Source organism: Periplaneta americana, chromosome 5 (genome assembly GCF_040183065.1).
Source record: "Periplaneta americana isolate PAMFEO1 chromosome 5, P.americana_PAMFEO1_priV1, whole genome shotgun sequence".
In the NCBI taxonomy this organism is placed as follows: domain Eukaryota; kingdom Metazoa; phylum Arthropoda; class Insecta; order Blattodea; family Blattidae; genus Periplaneta; species Periplaneta americana.
The window spans coordinates 152,926,076-152,947,439 of NC_091121.1; the positions used below are offsets into that span (position 1 = coordinate 152,926,076).

The 21,364-nt window shown below is 35.6% G+C and overlaps 1 protein-coding gene across 3 annotated transcripts in view; it reads right to left on the reverse strand.

The window, feature by feature from the left end:
- RapGAP1 (Rap GTPase activating protein 1) overlaps positions 1-21,364 on the reverse strand; it is a 1,064,866-nt gene that overhangs the window by 204,692 nt on the left and 838,810 nt on the right. Inside the window, exon 1 of one of the 3 annotated variants that reach the window (XM_069826682.1) lies at positions 3,062-3,625. The exons of the other annotated variants lie outside the window; for them this stretch is intronic. Within the exon in view, the coding sequence (XP_069682783.1) occupies positions 3,062-3,151 (90 nt within the window). The 5' untranslated portion in view covers positions 3,152-3,625. Of the gene's footprint in view, positions 1-3,061; positions 3,626-21,364 lie in introns of those variants that run through there. 3 annotated transcript variants of the gene reach the window in all.

A 21,364-nucleotide genomic window follows, 5' to 3' on the forward strand; every position in this document is an offset into this window, starting at 1 on the left:
GTACAGTATAATTTGTCAGCCACATTAATAGCCTACATGTTTATAGTTTCACAAAATAGCGAACATTATCTTCAGAATTCGGCCTAATATGAAAAATATTGTAAAATGTCATAAATAAAAATTGAAAAGTATGACAATATTTGAAAAGCATTAAGAATTATAACATAATTATATTACATGAAAAGAAAATTTTATCAGCAGGCCTATCTTTGTAATGCTCTTGCAGCTGCCAATCTAGTTAATTAAATCCTAAAGGCATTCTTACAGATATACACGAAGAGAAGATACCCAATCAATCAACCTCAATTAAAAACTACCTGGGACCGACATATCATGCGTTAACTTTCGTAACTGTCTTTATTTTAATTGCTCTTTTTGGAGTTCATCCCTAGATGTAACACAGGAAAGTGTATTTACCCTTTTCGACTAATAAAAAAATTGTAGCTGAAATGAATTTTTAGTTTGGCATGGACTTTGCACAAATTCCAGTGTAATTGAACATTACTAATTGCGTGTTTTAGGTTATTCAAAAGATAATATATACAGAGTGAAGCGTTAGTAGTATCATTAATTTCAGGAGGTTATTCTTTGAGATATTTGAGACAAAAAAGTGAAATATAATTTTTCTCGTTTTTGCTTCCTTTTCGAGATAAAAATTATTTTATATTAAACACTTGGTAGCGTATTTTGGGAAAGTCATCGATTTAATTCTGAATACTCAGTCAATTTAAGGGAGCAGTGTATTATGATAAGTGATTGAAAGAATTTTAACTTTGTCCTTTAAACGTGTAGAAATTTGATCCGAACAAATGTAACATTTTAAAATCCCTTTTCAGAACGAAAAGATACATTTATTTAGATCAAATTTCTGCACATTTAAAGGAAAAAAACTAAAATTCTTTCAATTTTTTATTAACATAATACCACAGTTTACTATATACGGTCACGAAGCTTGAGTTTTGAGGGTGCTAGAAACAATAGACTGTGACGGTACTGTTTTGCATCGCCTGTAATGAGGCGATATTAGCGATCCTAGTGGTGAGCAACTATCTAATGTTTGCATATTTACTACGTATTGAGCTTCGCGACTGTATATACTGACTGTGATAATACACTGTTCTTTTAAATTGACCAAGCAAATTGGAAATGAAATCAATGCTATGAAATGTTTCATATAAAACATTTGCTTTTCTCGAAAAAGAAGTAAAAACGAGAAAAATTGTATTAAACTACATTCAAGCGGGCACTACTTACGATGCCATTCCCATCACAACCAGTATCGACACTTTGGGGCATCTGATTAAATTCTATAGTGAGGATCACGTAAGAGTAGTTCCTAAAAGGCTTATTATTGTGATGTACCGAAGTACATACTGTATGATATTTCCGTGCAGGAATTCTGCATTACCATATGATGAAGGATGGGTGGAACAGAGAAAAATTCTCTCGGCACCGGGACCCGAACCCGGGTTTTCAGCTCTACGTGCTGACGTTTTATCCACTAAGCCACACCGGATTCCAGTCCCGATGCCAGATTGAATCCTCTCAGTTTAAGTTCCACCTCTTAGTTTCCCTTTATTGGCCAACCCTCATGCACTGTGTCACAGATGTGTGACAGTGGCACAATGTCCAACACACTATGTGCAGATGTACACTCATTACGAGCGACTAAGTGGCTGGGATTCGACGGAATGAGCGCCGTCTTAAATCACTAGGTGATTATTTACGTAGGCTATATTATTATGATGTACCGTCTCGTAATTGTTCTGGGATGTTTCAGCGGTGGTTTTTCATCGTGCTGACTACACGATCAGAGAAAGCTGCCATGTGTGAAAGTCCAGTGTTGGTTCACAGGAAAACCAAAAAATCTATAGAGGATATTATAGTACGTTACAAAAATATATATTATCAGATACCACCACCGAAGAATTACTGAACGTGAATATTAAGCATGATTTGTAAACTTAATTACATATGGTGTGTAAGATATTACATTTTATCATAAACGAGAATAGAAACAATAACGTAAGAATATTTTACGAAAGGCAATGCAATATTACAACTGTAATAAAGTATAACATTCCAAAATTTAGTTCATATTCATATTGTAATGTTATTTAGGCCATGTTATTTTAAAATATTAAATAAATTACAATTCATCTACGGTTACTACACTACCAACATCATAACAGCAATTATTATATATCAAGATAAATTATTACGATATGTACATACACGGAATGAAAATTTGGAGCGAGTCTTGATGGGAGCCCACCTGTATGTAGGCAACAATTTCGCACAACTGTCCACAAGTAGCATATATACAGAGGCTTCTGTTTACTGCACATGCGCAGTGTGTTGTAAGGGAAAAACACAATAAGGAAGGTTCAAATTTTATTTCCGTATCTGTACACTATTATCAGGCAGTACATCTCACTTGAACATATGTGTCAGAAGAATAACAATAAATGTTTTGTACACGTCAGAAGTCTGATTTGGTGCAATATGTTACAAGTCAGCGATGTATGCAATGGGGAGGGAAAGGAACTGACCATACTACCCTATTATCTCATGGCTTAGTTTCCTCATGAATGATGCCTTATTGGTGTCACTTGTGAGGTTCAAACCTGTCTTTGGACAGTTGACTAAACGACAAGGTAAATTATATGATTCCAACACTAATGACGAGCTTTAAATTTAATAGAAACTTAAAATTAACGTAAATAGCGTGCGTATTTTACGTGGAAAAACAGAAAATCCAATGCACAGAGGATTAAGCGTGAGCATTATAGACATTACATGAGTTCTGTTTCGATGTTGCTGTTACAAACGTATGGAGTTATTGATGGGAATACAGATTCTGTTGGAAATGAACAAAATGTGACTGGAATGCGTTTTAAGTATTACTGACAGTTGGTAACAGTGCTACCAACTTAAAATTTGAATTTCATTCTTTGTCATCATACAAAAGGCCTTATGTAATAATTGAATTATCGTATTCATGGACACGCTTAATTTTAATTGTCAATTCTTGGTGCTATAAAAGAGATGTTCTTCTCACCTGAGCTTCTTGAACTTTTCTACACTCTCCTGTATTCGAGGCAGAAGCGTGATCTGTTGAAGCCCTGTCCCTCCAGCGAAGTACACCCATCACTATAGTTGTTGTCCAGCTGACTCCTGCCAGCTCTCTAGCAAATTCAACACAATTCAAGCTGGCAACACTTTTTTCTTCTGTTTACAACTATCTTCGCTTTTATGGACGTCGTTTACACATTACACAACTGTCCTTGCACTCTGATTCTCTACCAATCATCATCACACCTCCGCACACAAACTTTCAGTATTCAGTCGGTAAAATTATAACTTCTCACATTACGCATAAAGCTAATCTTTCTCTTGAAGCACTTGAAAATGGAATGATAGTTCACACAAGTATCATAGCACATGAAAGTGATAGCAGATTTATCACTGTTCACTAGTCCTATTTATATCCATTTACGGGTTTAAATGCAGATATTTCACTCCAACGAAATGTGAATATCGGAACGTTGGTCGTGAGGCAAGCAGACAGCTCTCTGTCCACCCTAGCAACGCCGAGCTCTCCCTACCTACTGCACTCCGACTTGCTACCTACCTTTTCCCCGGCCGCGAATACAGAGTGCGCGGTATACAAACTTGCTCTTCAGCCAATGAGAACGCGAGTTCGTAAAAAAAGAGGAACAGTTAGCAGCTGTGAGAATGAAAGAGATGCGAAGCATTCAGAGAGAGAGGCAATTATTGTTGTGGTTGATTAATCAACCATTAGGATAAAAGGAGAGTCATTTGAAAGGAACTCCTGTGAAAAATCGAAAAAATGTTCATAAATGTTTAAATAAAATTCCCTTCTTTGTGTTTCACTTTTTTCTCCCGTTTTGTGAAAGGTTGTAATCTATGTGCAAACACGTAACATCTCGCCTGAATGAAGAAAAAAATTTCTGAATTACGCCCCATGAAAGCAACGGGCTTGACTATCGATTTCACATTTGTTGCATCCCAGTGTGCCTCTGAGATCTCATAACATTTCGTTTTGATGTTTCGTGCTCTATTCCCTTTTCAAAAATTAAAATGCGAAGCGAATGTGTTCCATTTCAGTAACTTCCTCTCAAAAGTTTCATGGTTATGGACTCTTGTAATATTTTGGGATAGTTTCCCTAATGAAAGACGGTAGTACTGATCAACAGAGAATTAATAATGAACTCGAGAGAAATATGACATTTAATCACAGTTTACTGTTATGCAAGAAGTGTCAACATACTGCTAAAGTAGTGTTAAAAACAACACAATATTCTTACAGAACAAATGATTACAGTACCATACAGGACTGCCCATAAGTCCCCCCACCCTCCTACGCCCACAAACATTTGTCAGGACTCTTTGCCCCTTCGTCAATATTTTAATGCAGTGGTTCCTAACCTTTTTTGATTGACGACACACTTCACTAAACGCCTACGATATCGCGTCACACTTATTTGATTTTAATAATAATAATAATAATAATAATAATAATAATAATAATAATAAAATAATAACTAGTAGATTTCTTCTGGAGAAAAAGTTGGTGGAACTGTGTAGAATAGTTTATAGTGGACGGGGAGATGATTACTGTTCATTTCACGAGAATTTTGTCGTTTTTAGTCTCCTTTTTGTCCAACTAAGACTTTCAGGACATTTCGCTAGCCCGCGCTACGAGCGTGCTAAACTAGCCCCGGCTATCGACTGATTACTTGTACAGGATTCATATCATATCATATCGCTAACACTAGTTTATGAATAAGGAAAACGTTAGTTCGCTGATCATCCACCGGAAGCCCGCGCTAAGAATGTCTATGAATATGGCCATAAAGGTCTAAGCAGAATTCAAAGAAAAAATTATATTAACAACATAGTTATTCACACATATTTCGGTTACATGACGAAAAATGCAACAAAAAGGTGCCGGAACATCGTTCCAGCGCGTTCCGCAAGAAAAAAAAAGTATTGATAACTTCTACGTAGTGTTGTAGATAGGTCGATGTTAACACGCAGTCGAAAATTCTAAAAGAACAAGCAATAATTTGAGTGGCATTAGAAATAAACAAAGGTATGTGTCAAAAATCCCAACCTATCTATGCTGGATGTCCGATCATAGATTATCGTTTTTGAAAACTCGCCTATTTAATTAAATTAATATGAAGTCTGCGCTTGGTGGGTTGCACAGAGTTTCTCTATACGTGACCTTATGGTTGAAAAACTGAACTGAGCATTGTTGCAGGTGTTATGTTTCATTGGTAAAGTCTGTCTAAAAATAAAATGTACCATATCAAAGACTTCGTTGCAAATAAAAAATGCGTTGTAAAGAGACTGTCTGGATGACACGACATTTATTTTTCAAATCCAAAATTTCGCGACACACTCCATGGAGCTGCGCGACACACCCAGGTTGGAAACCCCTGTTTTTATTAATGTTGAAGTTCTTTAATTTATATACAGTACTAAGACAACAAACTATGAAAATTATATTACAATGTCCCCACAAGAAGGAAAATATAAACATTCAATAGTAGGCTACTTCTTATCTCGGAGTGTATTTCGAATCTAACCTCAATTGGGATAAGCATATTAAATATACATGTAAGAAGGCATTCTCTATTCTCCATTCACTAAAAAGATTGTATCATTTTCCATCTAAATTAAAACAAACGCTGGTACAGACACTCATTCTACCTCACTTCGATTATTGCGACGTTTTGTTCAGTGATCTCAGGATTGATTCCGCTCAGAAACTACCGCGTGTTCATAACGCGTGCATCCGCTTCATTTGTAATGTTCGATACTATGATCATATCTCAACTTCTTTCGAGAAGTTATCATGGCTTAGGTTACATGAGAGGAGAAATCTGCAGTCACTTTCTCTCTTATATCAAATTATGCACACTTCATCCCACTATTATTTATTCGCTCGTTTTCATACTCTCTCTCGGTATCATAATATTAATACTCGATCACAACGCGATAAGACGCTAGAAATTCCACTTCACACATCATCTCTGTATTCCTCATCTTTCACTGTTGCTACCTCTCGTCACTGGAACTCTTTGCCGCCTGAAGTCAAGGGCTGCCGAACATTGAAATCTTTCAAATCCAAGTTAGAAAATTATCTTATGATGAGTTGCCAAACTAACTTACTATTATGACAAGTGTTGTATTGCATGTTACCACGTATTCACATTTTTTTTTCTGTTCTAGTGATATTTAACTTATTTTATATTTTTGTTTTCATATTTTCCGATAATGGTATATCTATAATGTGATAAGTTGAGCTATATATAATCATAATTTTCCTTACTGTGTGTACTTAAAAATATTGTATTCATTGTATGCTTTGTACTGCACTATTTTATTACTACTATTAGTATTATTATTATTATTATTATTACTATTCTTATTTATTATTATTATTATTATTATTATTACTATTCTTATTTATTATTATTATTATTATTATTATTATTATTATTATTATAAAACCTGTTCAAAATACACGTATAATTACTGTTTCAATAATATGTGATTTAACAGAATTATTCTTTCATGTAAAACAAGTTTTGTCAATTCTTTTATGTCTCTCCCCCTTAATATTATAAAGTCAGGCCGGCACCCCCGGCGCCAGGGTCCTCCCACTCGATTGTTTTCCGTCTCCACCTATAGGCGGCCCTGTATCATAGCTTGTACGGTACATCGTACTCAGGATCTCACCTGGTACTTTTAACGGTAGAACATAGTCGCGCCCACGCGTTTCGATTACAATTATGATGGTATTATTTTGTTAGGGGAGCATAAAGAGGCAAAACAGAATCCCCTTTTCCTCAGACAGCAGATCCATTCTTTTGCCTGTGGCACAGTATGAATCCCAGTTATATTATCCACATTGCTTAAGGAAAGACTTCAACGTGAAGAGAATATTTACAGAGACATTCTTTCTTTGTCCACTGTCGGGACCACAATTTCAAGGGAAGGAGGATCGATGCCCGGCAAAGAAATAAAGATTTAAGTCCTTCCTATACGGACTGGGTGTGCGTCTAGCAATGTTCGAAAGGTACCTACTTTTTTAGTTGGTAATTTAACGATTACGTTATTTTGCATCGATGAAATTGGTGATAGCGGAATGGCCGACAATTCGCCATAGATTACGTGAAATTCGCCTTACAGTGAGGAAAACTTCGAAAAACCAATCTGATAACACCACAATCTAGTATATACAGTCACGGAGCTTGAGTTGTGAGGGTGCTAGGAACAATAGACTGTGGCGGTAATATTTCGCATTGTCTGTAATCAGGCGATATTAGCGATCCTAGTGGTTAGCAACTGTCTATGGATGCATATTTACTACGTATTGAGCTTCGTACTATATATACTAGACTGTGATAATAATAATAATAATCAGTCCAGGCGGGAATCAAACCCACGCCCGAGCGCAGCTCCGGGTCAACAGGCAAACGCGACTACCGACTGAGTTATGCCAGTGGCTCGAAAGGTACGTCGCAATGGTTTTATCTTAGATTTACAGTAGGTTCCCAGGTAGACTTTAAGATTTGTGATGGACGAATATCTGTATTTCCCCATAACAATGGCACTGACAATACCGATAGCGTTGATGATAATTACGATGGTGACGTGACCTTGGTAATTAATGATGGTGACACTGATGACAACGATAGTGATAATAAAACATCTCTCTGAAGAATGAAAGTTGTCTGACGTCAAAGAATTACGTCCTGCGAAATAGCAGTAGAACTACAGGGCCTATTCAGAATAACTGAGAAAATTAACATGGCGACAACGGGGCATTAGTAACCCGAAGCGTTCTCAGAAAATGTAGACCACAGCAGCTTGGTCCAGACGGTGATCGATCTCGACCTTTCGTCAGCTGACAGAGGCGCTATCTTCCCAGTCTCAGTTGTTAATATCACAATTACATCACCTCTAAGCTAGAGCGCATCTCAAAGGCATGTTTTATATCCTGTTTTATGGTGTGTGTTCATCGATGTTTTATTGCTTAATCTCGGCGCACACGCGGGAATCGAGTTCGGAGTCCAGCTTTCTTGGTTGGAGGCTACAGGCGCAGTAAGCCGGCAGTCGTGGAAGTAACCACACAATCTAACACTTCTGTTAGACAAGACGAATAAAGTAACAAAACACACAGACAATAGTGAAATAGAAATTCTGCATTTAAACTGGCGGCAGGTGACTATAATTAGCGTCATCTTGCAGCCCTTTGCCCCGCAGGAATGAATTTTAATATACGATGGATGTCATAATAATTTCAAGGTGATAACCACAGTCTAGTATATACAGTCACGAAGCTCAATACGTAGTAAATATGCATCCATAGATAGTTGCTAACCACTAGGATCGCTACCATCGCTTCATTACAGACAACGCGAAATAATACCGGCACAGTCTATTGTTTCTAGTACCCTCATAAACTCAAGCTTCGTGACTGTATATACTGGACTGTGGTGATGCGTTTAAGTTCAAAGGTCATTTGGATGAAACGTTATGACAGTGCCAACATCTGACGTCACATGCTTAGCAACAGCAATGAGTTAAGTCACTATTCTGACGTCACTTGATTACGACCACACTCTTGCATTGCTAAGGAGTTTGCTAGAGGGAGAGATTTACTTTCTTTCATCAATGATATTTCTTATTTCTCTTCTCATGGACCCATATTATCGGCTTTAGATTGAACACAGTAATTCCATTGTAAATACTTGTACATTCTATAGGAGGACATGGAATCTGAAATAAGAGGACATTGCTGAAAAAAAGGAGGACTTTTTTAAAAATTTGTATGAACAAAATTAAAGCTAGAAACAATGGGTCATCTTAGTTTTCTCACTAGTTGCTGGATCAGTATTACATCTGTACCCTACTTATTGGTGGAGCCCACTTTGTGCACAAGAGCTGAACAGACAAACGTGTATCTTATAACAAATAACTATGGAACTGTGCGCAGAACATGTCCTTGAAATTATATTTCATTATGTTGATACGTCTGACTGTCTTCGTTAGCATGCGATTTTGTTCTTTTGTCCATTGAGCAGATATTAGAGAAAATACCCTCTCAACACTTCCATTGTGACTTGGGATAAATAAATAGAATTGACATTTTTTAAGAGTTCTGCTTAGAATCATGAATAGTGACGTTTTCAGAGTGTAAGAATTTAATGCATGTCAATAGGACAACATAGTTTATGTTTTTATGTGCTCCAGCTTCAACCATTGAAAGCAGTTAAATTCTTTCATAGGTTTTCACCATTTGTTTCGATAGTCTATGCATAATATCGCACATTATTCAATATTCATATTAATTCTAGTTGAAATGCGAAATGTCGGACATTTCAATTTTTTTAAATGCCTGCCGAACAGGATAAAATGATTAAAAAAGAGGACATGTCCTCCTTTTGCCGGACGGATGGTAACCCTACTTGTACAGATACAGTAATATCTCGCTAGTCCGAACCCCGTTAATCCGAAACTTCGCTAATCCGAACATGTCAAGAAAGAGAGAGAAAGAGTAGATGGAGAAGAAAACGTATTTGAGCTGAAACTCAATTATATTTAATACTAAAGTACTTAGAAACTCAAAATGTGCGACAAACAGTACAACTTACTTTATCACTACTAAATTAGTCCTTGTCTTCTATACTATTATGATAATGTCAGCTTTCTCTTAACAAAGCGGTGGGAGGGAATGAGGAATGGGAGGAATGGTTTCGCTGTTTGCATTTCTGTTCCCCGCTGAATCCGAACTTTCGATAATACTAACAGGTCTCGATCCCAATTAGTTCGGACTAGCGAGGTTATACTGTATGTGATAATACAGGCTGGCGCAAAAGTCACTTTACAATTATTTTCTGGGATAATTACTTCAATGATTTCACTTATTTTTGTTCAAATTGTTTTTCTTCTCAATTAACACATGGTTTTTATTCTGTGTGGAAAACACTGGCACACACGAAGAGAAAGCTCAGTATTCTTGTCTAAAAACTCGAAGACGTCCTCAGTGTAACCCTTCAGCTTTTCAAGAATTTCTGGTCTCCTCCCATACACTATGTTTTTCACCGCTCCCTACAGGTAGAAAGTTGAAGTCCACTGTGGTGAAAACAGGCAAACATTCTAGTGTTTCAGTGGATGCATTCCGTCCTACCACACTATTGTTGAACATTTGATTCAAGTACACACGAACATCTCTGCTGGAAGTAAAGTTCATCAAAGTTTTCCACATTGTAGTAGGCCTACATCATGAGTCCTGGTGCCACAAGTAAACAAACAGATAGTAACACCAACCGCAAATCAACTGTCTTATGCTTGGTGACATTTTTTTGTTACAAACTTGCAAAACTTAGATTATCCATGATACCAATCTAAAGTTATCAAACTACCATTGTATTGTTTTCGTAGTATTACCACTGTCTAGTATATACAGTCACGAAGCTCAATATGTAATAAATATGCATCCATAAATAGTTGCTAACCACTAGGATCGCTACTGTCGCCTCATTACAGACAATGCGAAATAGTACCTGCACAGTCTAGTGTTCCTAGCAACCTCATCAACTCAAGCTTCGTGACTGTATATACTAGACTGTGGTATTACTATACTTCGATTAATTTTAAGAGTGTAAAGTAACTTTTGCGCCACTCTGTATATCCAATAGAGAAATACAGGAGAAATAATCATTAACAATATAAGACATAAATTGCATTAAATCTCTTTCACTCTCAATCATATTCATAATCCTTATACATAAGAATATAAATGTCCCAATAAGATCCAACCGAGAGCAAAAAAGGTACACGCAACTACAGGGATCCTATCAATTCCCGTCACTTTTTGTTATACATATGTTTCATCCGTCCAACTCTAAAGAGTAAATGTAATGTAAAAGGGCTTTTAAGTAATAAAATAAACATTAAAAGCACGAAGCGGTCGGAGTATTCATATTACTGCTCTTTATTATGGCCATTAAAAGCGCCAACTAGAGAAGTGATGCAGGAGAATAATAATTAAATGTTAAAGTAACCAATTCGTAAACATATGTAATCTACGTTGGAAAATTAATAACAATAGCAACACCAGTAATAATAATAATAATAATAATAATAATAATAATAATAATAATAATAATAATGGAGTAGGTGTAAATATGGGCTAGGAGTGGTAATATGGGCTACCTCGTTTTTTTACTATATATGGTGTTATTACCTAGCGAAAAAGCTCTAAGTGTACAACACGTGTCCGTCAGTCTGCGTGCACAAAGAGACAAACCAGTTGCCTTTGTGGTGTGGATGTGGTCTGTCCTTTGGGTTTTCCATCAATTTTAAAGTTTTTGCAGGTATGTAGTTTCAATTTTATTGAAAGAAATATATCTCGTGTTTAGAAATCACACTTGATGTGTTGCACTGATTAAGAATAGCTCTATCACATGGCATAAGAGTAATATTTATTTAGAACAACAATTGCCATACGTAATCTTAGAAACCTTCATGAGTCGATGCTGCTAATAGGGGCTACCGCTATGTGTCAAATATGAGATACGTAATCCATATTACCACCACGTTAACACGTCCCGTATTTTCACTATCGTGATTTGCGTTATTTGTTACAGAATATTGCCATTGATGTGGCATAGGTTTCCTACTTATGTTTTTTTTTTTTTTTTTTCAAACTTTTGTGGTAGCCCATATTTAGACGCCACTACCTATAGGGGACCAGTTCGTAATTCTTTCAAAAAGTAATTGTATGCAAATATCTATTGCAACTATTGACCTTCAAGACTGGGAAAATTGTATATGAATAATTATTTTGTATGTCAATACAGATTTCCAAGCAATATGCCACACCATTTTCCTTTATTATGAGGAAAACAAAATGGTAGCCCATATATCCATCTTCTCCTCTAATAATAATAATAATAATAATAATAATAATAATAATAATAATAATAATAATAATAATAATAATAAATTATTTTGACGTTAATGTTAATTCAAAATTCAAGCAAAATTGATTTTAAATAATTTACCTTATAATAAATTATAATATTTCAGTCGTATGACGCTCCATTTAATTCATATATAAAGGGAAAGAAATTATAGCTATAGTTGATTTCCTTGTTGTGCACTGCGGCAGCTGCAATCACAAAGTTTAAACTCAATTTGTGTGTAAATTATATTTATTTCCCAATAAAAATTAGCACGTGTTAGAAACCTGTTCAGCGTTTGTCAAGTAGCTGAACTGACAGATGAACAGAGACGGTGAACTTAAATGCTATGAATTATTTCGCGAGGAGCGCTTCGCAAGACATAAATGCCACGCTGTGAATGTAGAAAGAGACGAACGTCTGCGACTGGAACACGAACGTGGAGAACTAGCCAATTCAACTCCCGTTACGGAGGATTACAGAACACGCAGTTCATAATTCAGCTGTCGCTGCAGACAGCACGCCATTTGTACAATACTCCATAATATCATTTGTTTTTAACAGTCGTCCTTGCTGGTGAGGTAAACACTAATTCCTACAGTAGGTGCAATTGCGACACGGCACATTATGTTCTTCTTGTACCGTAGTAATGCACCACGTAAACATCCATGCCGAAACGAGCCGCATGCGAATCTCTGTCCAGACCAACTGGACGTCTATGAAGCTCTAATTCTGTGCCGGGGCATGTTTTCCAACGAGATTCAAAATAACATATAAAAAAACATCGTAATTGTTCGATTTTACTGATACAAATGTATTTTAGATATACTGTCCACACCATTTCATTAATCACAAGACCTCAGGTAAGAAAAAAATCACAAAAGAAAATAGCTGGGCCGATTTCGAGTAGCCTAAATGGTTTTTCTAAATAAATGTCTATTTTTTTTATAACCATGATTATATTTCTTAGTTGAACTGACTGCTTGATACTGAATAAGAACAAAACCCTGAAAGCGTTTAAGATGAGTAATTACTAGAGGGCGGATATTCATGAAAAGTCATCTTATTTTTCACATTAGGACGATGCCTATTAATATAGAAATCCTATTTATGTTAATATCAACGTAAAAAAAAGTAATTTCTTATATTGCATTTTTGTCGTTTTTTTTAATAGGGCATATTTATATTTGTTTCGGCATTTTTTGGTCATTTTTAATACTTTGAAGAACATTTAGATCATTTGGAATGCTTTTTAGTATTTTATTTACCGACATGTCGTTAAATCATTTTATAAGCAAATAGATCAGTAGTAATTACCTACTGAATAAGTGAATAACAGTGAAGTTTGGGTTTTATAGTTTGGAACAGACTCTAAAGTCCATCCCTCATTCCACTGAAGGCTTCACTTCACACAACGGGAGTAATATAAAATGCTTAGCAACTGCTTAGTTTAAGTGAGAACTTTGACCGCTAGTGTTCTTTTGTCGGTACCTGGGTGTCTGTAGAATTTATGTTTGGAAGGGGGGGAAACTTTCACACTGTCCTGGATAGGACGTTGTGTCTTCAACATGGTTCGGAAGAGATGTCTACTGTAGTAGACAGTATTTTTAACACAAAGATTACAAGAGTACACGCTGCGCCCACGATTTGTTTTGTCACTCACACTTCCTCATCTGGAAGATCTGGTAACAAAGTGAAGCGCGGAAGGAGACGGAGAATGAAGGCACTGACATGGACCACACCTGGTTGAAACATATTGTAAACCCTCATTAAAATCTATAATTTTCCCATAAAGCCTTCATTTTGTTGCATGTTCTTTTCCTTCATCTTAGCCAAATTCCAGGAAGTTGCCTCCTCTCTCCGAAGTTTGCAGGGCAGTAATTGAAACAAGGTGACTTATTTTTAAGAAGGTTTGGTGCAAGTAAGGCGAATAATATTTAAATGTCATTTTCATTTAATCTTATGTTATTTTTGCGATAGTTTAAGGACGTTTGAATGATCATTTTAAGTAGATTTTTAGGTCATCAACATCCGCCCCCTAGTAATTACTGTACGCAAACAAACACACATCATCCCAAAAGAAACTTTTTCGGCATCACGAATAATGAAAACGTTTCTTTCATGCAAATCTCGAAATCAATTTTTTAAGCATCACAATACATTTCCAGCATACTTCGCATAATGAGAAAGTAAAAATGAAACAAGGGAACCTTTGTTCCCAAGTTACCTTTGTATTACGCGATATAATTTATTTCTAATATATCGTTGCCTTAATGAAAGGGTGGAAAATCCTATAAAAATAGAAAACTGAGATAAATACATAATTTTGTTCTGAAAATGAACTAGAGCAGCCATCGGCAAATTTGTACTCACGATGACATCACTGGACGCAAGCCGCAATACATATGACGTAATATGAATCGAGGAATACAGAGCACTCCGTATCCTAGTGGCGGACTCTCTGACATAGACTACACGCTCATGATTTATACATGAACAAATTATATTTTATTTCAACTTAATTTTTACTGTGCCACAACAACCTAGGAAAATAAGTCACAATAAAATTTGCCACTTTTAATACAACGCGTAAATTTTCGTCTGTTAGTCACAATCTTTGTTTAGATTTTACAAGTTTTCATTCAGAAAACAATTGTTCGGAAACATATTGAATGTAAGACCAAACAACGGTAGGCGACCTAAGATAGGACTATCTATATACTGTATATATATTTCTAAGAAGAGTATTTTAAATACATTTAAACCAGTCTGGTGTGTTATACAATGGAAACATTTTATGTCCTCACTTATTTCTAGCTATCTTAAATAACACGTTGTTCTATCTAGGACACTTTTTCTAAGTCATAATTCGAGCTCCGTCTGTTTTATTTTAGTAGGTTATTTTACGACGCTTTATCAACATCTTAGGTTATTTAGCGTCTGAATGATATGAAGGTGATAATGCCGGTGAAATGAGTCCCGGGTCCAGCACCGAAAGTTACCCAGCATTTGCTCATATCGGGTTGAGGGAAAACCTCGGAAAAAATCTCAACCAAGAAACTTGCCCCGGCCGGGAATCGAACCCGGGGCACATGGTTTCGCCACCAGACGCGCTACTTGTTACTCCACAGGTGTGGACGCCCCTTCTGTTACTACAGATACAAAGTGCTTTACATTCAGATTCATTTCTTCTATACATTTTCTTCTTGTTTGGAATAACTTTTCTCCTCCTGTATTTCCTTGAAGTGAAATGACATCGAGCAAATATTCTTATACGGAGAGATCCTTAGTAACTCCGCAGGTGAACATTACCAGTTGACTATCTGTGTTTTCACCTAAAGTGAGAGAGAAGACCACAAATTGATGCATCTTTGATTTTATTTCTCGTTCAGTTAATGTTTCAATGTCCATTACCTTCTTTTGTATTGTCCATGGGGATAATTTCATACTATTAAAAACATCAGGTTATTCGGGACAAATAATGTCAGCAACTTTATTCAAACATTATTGCATTTCAATTATTTTGCGATTTACGCAGCAGTAACGTAACTGGCATGCAGTTTTCTTTCACTCATATCTCGTTTCATTATATTTTAGTACGGTACCAGAATTATTATTTGAATTTCTTTTTCTTTTTTAATGCTGTAATTGCTTCGCTTCGTCCAGCCCTACGAAAAGAAAATTATTTGCATCCTTTTTTCAACTTATATTTCCATATACAATTAGATAGCATATATTCAAGCTTACCTATGATTTCGTAATGATCATTATATTATGGCATGCGTTATTAGACCTCGGATTTTTAGGCACTTAAAACTAACTTTTAGGCATCTAAAATAGGCTCTGAATTTATCAAGACAGGCACTAAAACATAGATTAGGCACCTAAATGTACAATTTCAAGCAGCTAAAATGTAATTTCTATCCACACAAACTACAGCAACTATAAAAATGCAATTAATTAGTGAGTATTAAGAATTAGTACTGTATGTAGTGACAAAAACAATAAAAGAAATGTTGTGGTTAGAAAGTTTATTTTTGTTGTCTTAAATTATGAATACCTGTATGTAATTTTTAATGAATTCTTTGGTCTCATTGCTGTAAGGCCGCTAATACACAAGTGCTCAAATTACAATTAAATCAATTAATTTATCAATGAATTTACAATTAACACATTATTCATAATTGGCATTGCAATACATAACAATATTTTTCTCTCATTTTCTATTGTAAAACTTTGTCTATTCTTGGACAGAACAAAATTATACGCGAAAAAAATTCTTCCCAATGATACCGAAGCAATGGATGGATATTTAAATCTAACAATATTTATCATGCTAATTTCTTTAGGGAGAACTACATCCTCCCGAATAATCACATTCCTACTGTCTGCTCAAGTGCCCAACAAAACCAGACACTTTCCAGGAATTTCTTTATTTCTACAACCAAACTATTGCAGGATATTTGAACCAAACCTACCTCATGACTAGCTTAGTGTTCCAGCTACCTAAAGACTGAAGTTAAAGACACTTGGGTATATAGTACGCAACGGATAAGGATATAAACAAACAGGTCGTCGCTGTATGTTCGTGGAGTACAGTCAACTCCCAACATTCTGAAGCTATACTAGTAAACACATGCTTGAGCAGTGATGTTCATTTTAGTCGTGATCTTTGCAGTGAATAATAACGTGCATTCATAAGTTACGGAACTTGAACATAAACGGATGTCACTTGAAATGATTTTATATTGCAAGAAATTCTTTCAATAGCACATGATGTTATTGGTGGATTATGTAGTAGAAAATATTCCTATTGTCTGATATTTTTTCGTGTTCCATTAGGATAGGCCTACTACATATTTCGCTTATGACTGAAAACCTACTGATTTTCTAGTACTTTTCTAGATATTTCCTAAAATTTATTTATTTATTTATTGGGATGTTGGCACTGAACATCACGGTAGGCTACACAAATCTATGCTAAACGTGGAGTTAATATATTGACAATTTTCAGATTTTGATGGTACTGGTTCTTTCGGATTACGTTCAACACATTTTCTGCGCCTATTGGTATTGCAGTGTCTTTCAGTGCACTGTTTTTGTCACTTTTACGTTTATTTTACACAATTTATATGTAATGTTGTCTACACTGACAGTGAAAATATTAGTTCAAATATCCTCAACTATGCCCTGCAATATTACACTCTTGAGCGTCTTACCTAAGGCATTTTACCTCTGCAATAAACATTCAATCAGCCACAAAGATGTAGTTATTTAAATAATACGACTAGTAAGAGTAGTGATCGATAAGACTACTCACTATGATTGCGTCCCGGTTTTGTCTTTCTAGAGGAAGAGGGCGGAGGATGTGCAACTATTCTGTGGGCGAACGTACCTGTACTGTGACGTCACATTATACTTCGAATCAGGAAACCTAATTCCAGTTATAGGTAGCTAGAATACGGACATTCAAAACTTTCTCTTTCACTGCTACATGAAAATTTAAAAATATATACCTAACAATTGTAAATAAGCAATTTTAGGCACTAAAACCTTAAAAATAAGTCTCAATGGACAAAACAGGCATTTTAGGCACCATAAAACCGCTTTCGAACGTTCATATTTTATATAAAATGTGAAGATATTTAACTAATTTTATGCTCGACCATGCCGAAATGTAGTAATTATACACCTAGCAGTAGCCCTTTAATGCACCTCATTAAAGTACACCTATTCATTATAATTCAGTTGTTCAGCCAATGAGAAATCACCATTGTACTGATTGTACCATTATAAAACCCCAAGTATCGATTATTCTCGGGTATGCAATCGAAAGTCAATTAGCGAAAAGTCACGGAGGCTGGAAATCCAATACTGTCGCAGAAGGTTATGTTCTGTTACTATAATAATTAGCGTTAATTGTAAATAATATTCAAATAAATTCAATTTGTCATCTCGTTTTTCAATTCTAAATCAATTTCTAGGTTATATCAAGCCTAATGTTCGTGTTATTCTCTAGATTATATCAAGGTCAATGACATTCGTGTTTCGGAAAAAAATAAATACTTTCGCGTCTGCGCACATCTCACAATTCAGGTCAGTTCCGCTCCTCACTTACATAACCATAACATGAATACTTATGAATAATTTCAAGTTAGAAATATGTCGAGCATAAAAAGTCGTATGAAACTTGCCTATAATGGTAATTAAGACGTTCGCATGAAAAATATGAAACTCGCTTGCGCTCGTTTCATAAACAAACATACTCGCGTCTTAATTACTACCATTATAGGCTCGTTGCATAATGTACTATTAGTTTATCCGTACAGAAAAAACAGGCATTTAACCTAAAATCCGAGGTCTAGTAATAATACTCCGAAAATAGTCGGACGGTCGGGCGTGCCTCATATAGTTCGGTGCGTGTGCGGAAATTCCGTGTGCATTCTCGCATTCCGTCTCCGACATGTCATCGCCACACCACGACTCGGCTGGGGGACCTCCACTGAGCTCACATGTATCTCCGACGACCGAAGAGAATGAATCTCGTTACTATGCAGTTCCCACTTCACTACTGGTCGTGAAGCTAAATATTCCGACCAACTCTCAGCCGGACTGTGCTGTCATTGTTAACAAACTGTCTGCATCAATAAAATTTAAGGGCATAATAAAAAGAACTTTGCTCCAAAGAATCAGAATGGACACAGTCCTCAATTTCTATAACATAATGACGATTACAGTGCTGACATATGGCTGAGAAGAATGGACGAAGACAACTAGTCAACGAAAAGAATTGAAGTAGAGATATACGATTTTTAAGACCCCTAGCAGGATATAGTCTCCTCCATCACAAAAGAAAATAAGTGAAAGAAGAATTATATGTACAAAATATCAACGAGACCATCAAAATATATGGAAACAGATGGCACGAACACGTACAACGGACTCGCATCGATTACCTAAACAAACAGCGACTGTTCTACCAACCAATAGACAAAACAAATGTGGGCAGACCGGGAAGGAGTTGAAAGAACCAAATCATGTCTTGAATTTCGTTTAAACATTTTTTAACAAACACTTCAAGACCTAAGAAGTCGGTGACCCAATTCATGCAGTTTATGATGATTATAGAAGTAGCATGCAATATTCTAAGAGTGGAATTTTCAAGACGACTTTTCGTTTTCGATTTCATTAATTTCAATGTCGAGAAGACACATACATACGTATGTAATGCGAAATAAACACGACATCTTGAGAAAGTAATTTTTTAAGGTTAAGGTATCGCTCTTAGGATAATATCTTTCAAAACTCTTCTGTTGATTTATCTTTTTCTGCTATGACAAATAGATACAAGTGAAATTGACACAATTTCGTCTAAAGGTGACTACTAGTGGTTCATTTCAGTGTCCATAAATTTGTTTAAAATTTCAAATTAAGACGGCGAAGAGTAAAAATCACGTAATGTTTGAATTTGTAACCAAGTGTTAGAATTTCCTAGACTTGGAACAATACCTCCTTGAATTTCGCGAAATCTACTTTACTTTCTTCTTGTTCTTGTTCTCCTTCAAATCCTAGCACGATTGAAAAATATGTAATATGTTTTTCCCAACATGTTCAAATCACTAACAAACAAACATTCTCATGGGGGCAAATAAATTTTTTTCTTCCATCATATTAATAATATCAAAACAAGTGCTTATACAAATGTTGGCCACCCGAGCGCAATTACGAGAGCCCTCTAGAAAGTAAATTTCCTTAGTACGTTTACAGAAGTGTAGTGTTAATGCAAATTACCAACTGGTAATAGAATTAATGTCATCCTGAAGAAATTGACAGTCAGCACTACTTTTGATTTTTCGAAAAATTTTAAGATCGTCAGCGAATAATAGATAGTCAGAACTGTGCATGTGTTTGTGCAAAGATTTTCCCTACTCTACCTGGTTTACAGTTAGAAAATAACTGTAGCCTACTCTTGTGCTTTTAAGTAAGCAATTTTCGCGAGAGAAATATTGTCGGAATTTTTAGTATGAGTTTGTATTAAGAAAATAATAATTAATATAAACTAAAACTGATTAATTTTAATCGACTCGATTATTCGATTAAATATTTTTGGTCAATTAATTTTACAACAGAAATAGATCGATTAGATTAATCGATCATATCCCACAACACTAATTATTAAATTATTATTATTATTATTGTTATTATTATTATTATTATTATTATTATTATTATTATTATTATTATTGAGCGACTTCAAATGCAAAGATGTCGATGTAGTAATGTAATGTTCGAAATATATCGACGGCCTGCGGAAGGAGGAGAGAATACGTACGTAGCTTGATTCCTTAAGAAGATGCCATTGAATTCTATGCTTTTCATAACTTTATTTTAGGCTAAATTATGTTTTGCATCTGTCCAACATTTCTAACATATAACCATAATATGATTACATCCACCTGCGAACCGGAATGTTTTTGAGCGTTTATTTGTTTAAAGAACTCAACTTCACAATTCTTGTAGGCCTACAAACAATTTACTAAATCACGTAAATTTCGATTAATGTAGGTTCCGTAAGACTGATCCGAGAAACACTTTCTTCAGCTCTTGACACTGAACCCAAGACATTCTTCATCTCTGAATTTGTACTGCAAAGTTTCAAATTAGTTCCGTGCAGTTACTGTCATTGTGTCAGCACGATGCCGTTAACGCTCCAAGGCTTAGCCTTGCATAATGTGCACATCACGTCTGGGTTAGTAAAAAGAAGAAGCCTTGTAAAGCATTCATTTTTATTTATTGTCTTATTTTATGACTCTCTAAATTAATGTGGCTATTCGGCATCGTAAAATAATGACGGAGAATAATAAGAATATGTTGCAAGGTGATTTGACAACGTGGAATTGAAGATTTTCCGTATCAATCTTTAGAAATCGAATTTGTCGTTGTTAAGATCCATGTTCAATTGGCGAAAAATACTAGTTTGATCAAGCAGCCAGGTGAAAATCTTCCAAAGGGAACATAAGAGCTAAGACTACTCCCTTTCGTGCTAATCACATTCCCCTCTCTCCTCTGTAGTACCTTCGTAGGGCAACATACGAAACCTCTGCGACCAACAGATTTCGGAATGCACCGGAACTCGTCAATAATTATTTTTTATGGCTACGCTCTGCTATGTTCATAGTAATTTGTTGTGGAATAATATGTGGTATTGTTACAGTCTACTATATACAGTCACGAAGCTTGAGTTTTGAGAGTGCTAGAAACAATAGACTGTGACGGTACTATTTTGCATTGCCTGTAATGAGGCGATATTAGCGATCCTAGTGGTGAGCAACTATTTAATGTTTGCATATTTACTA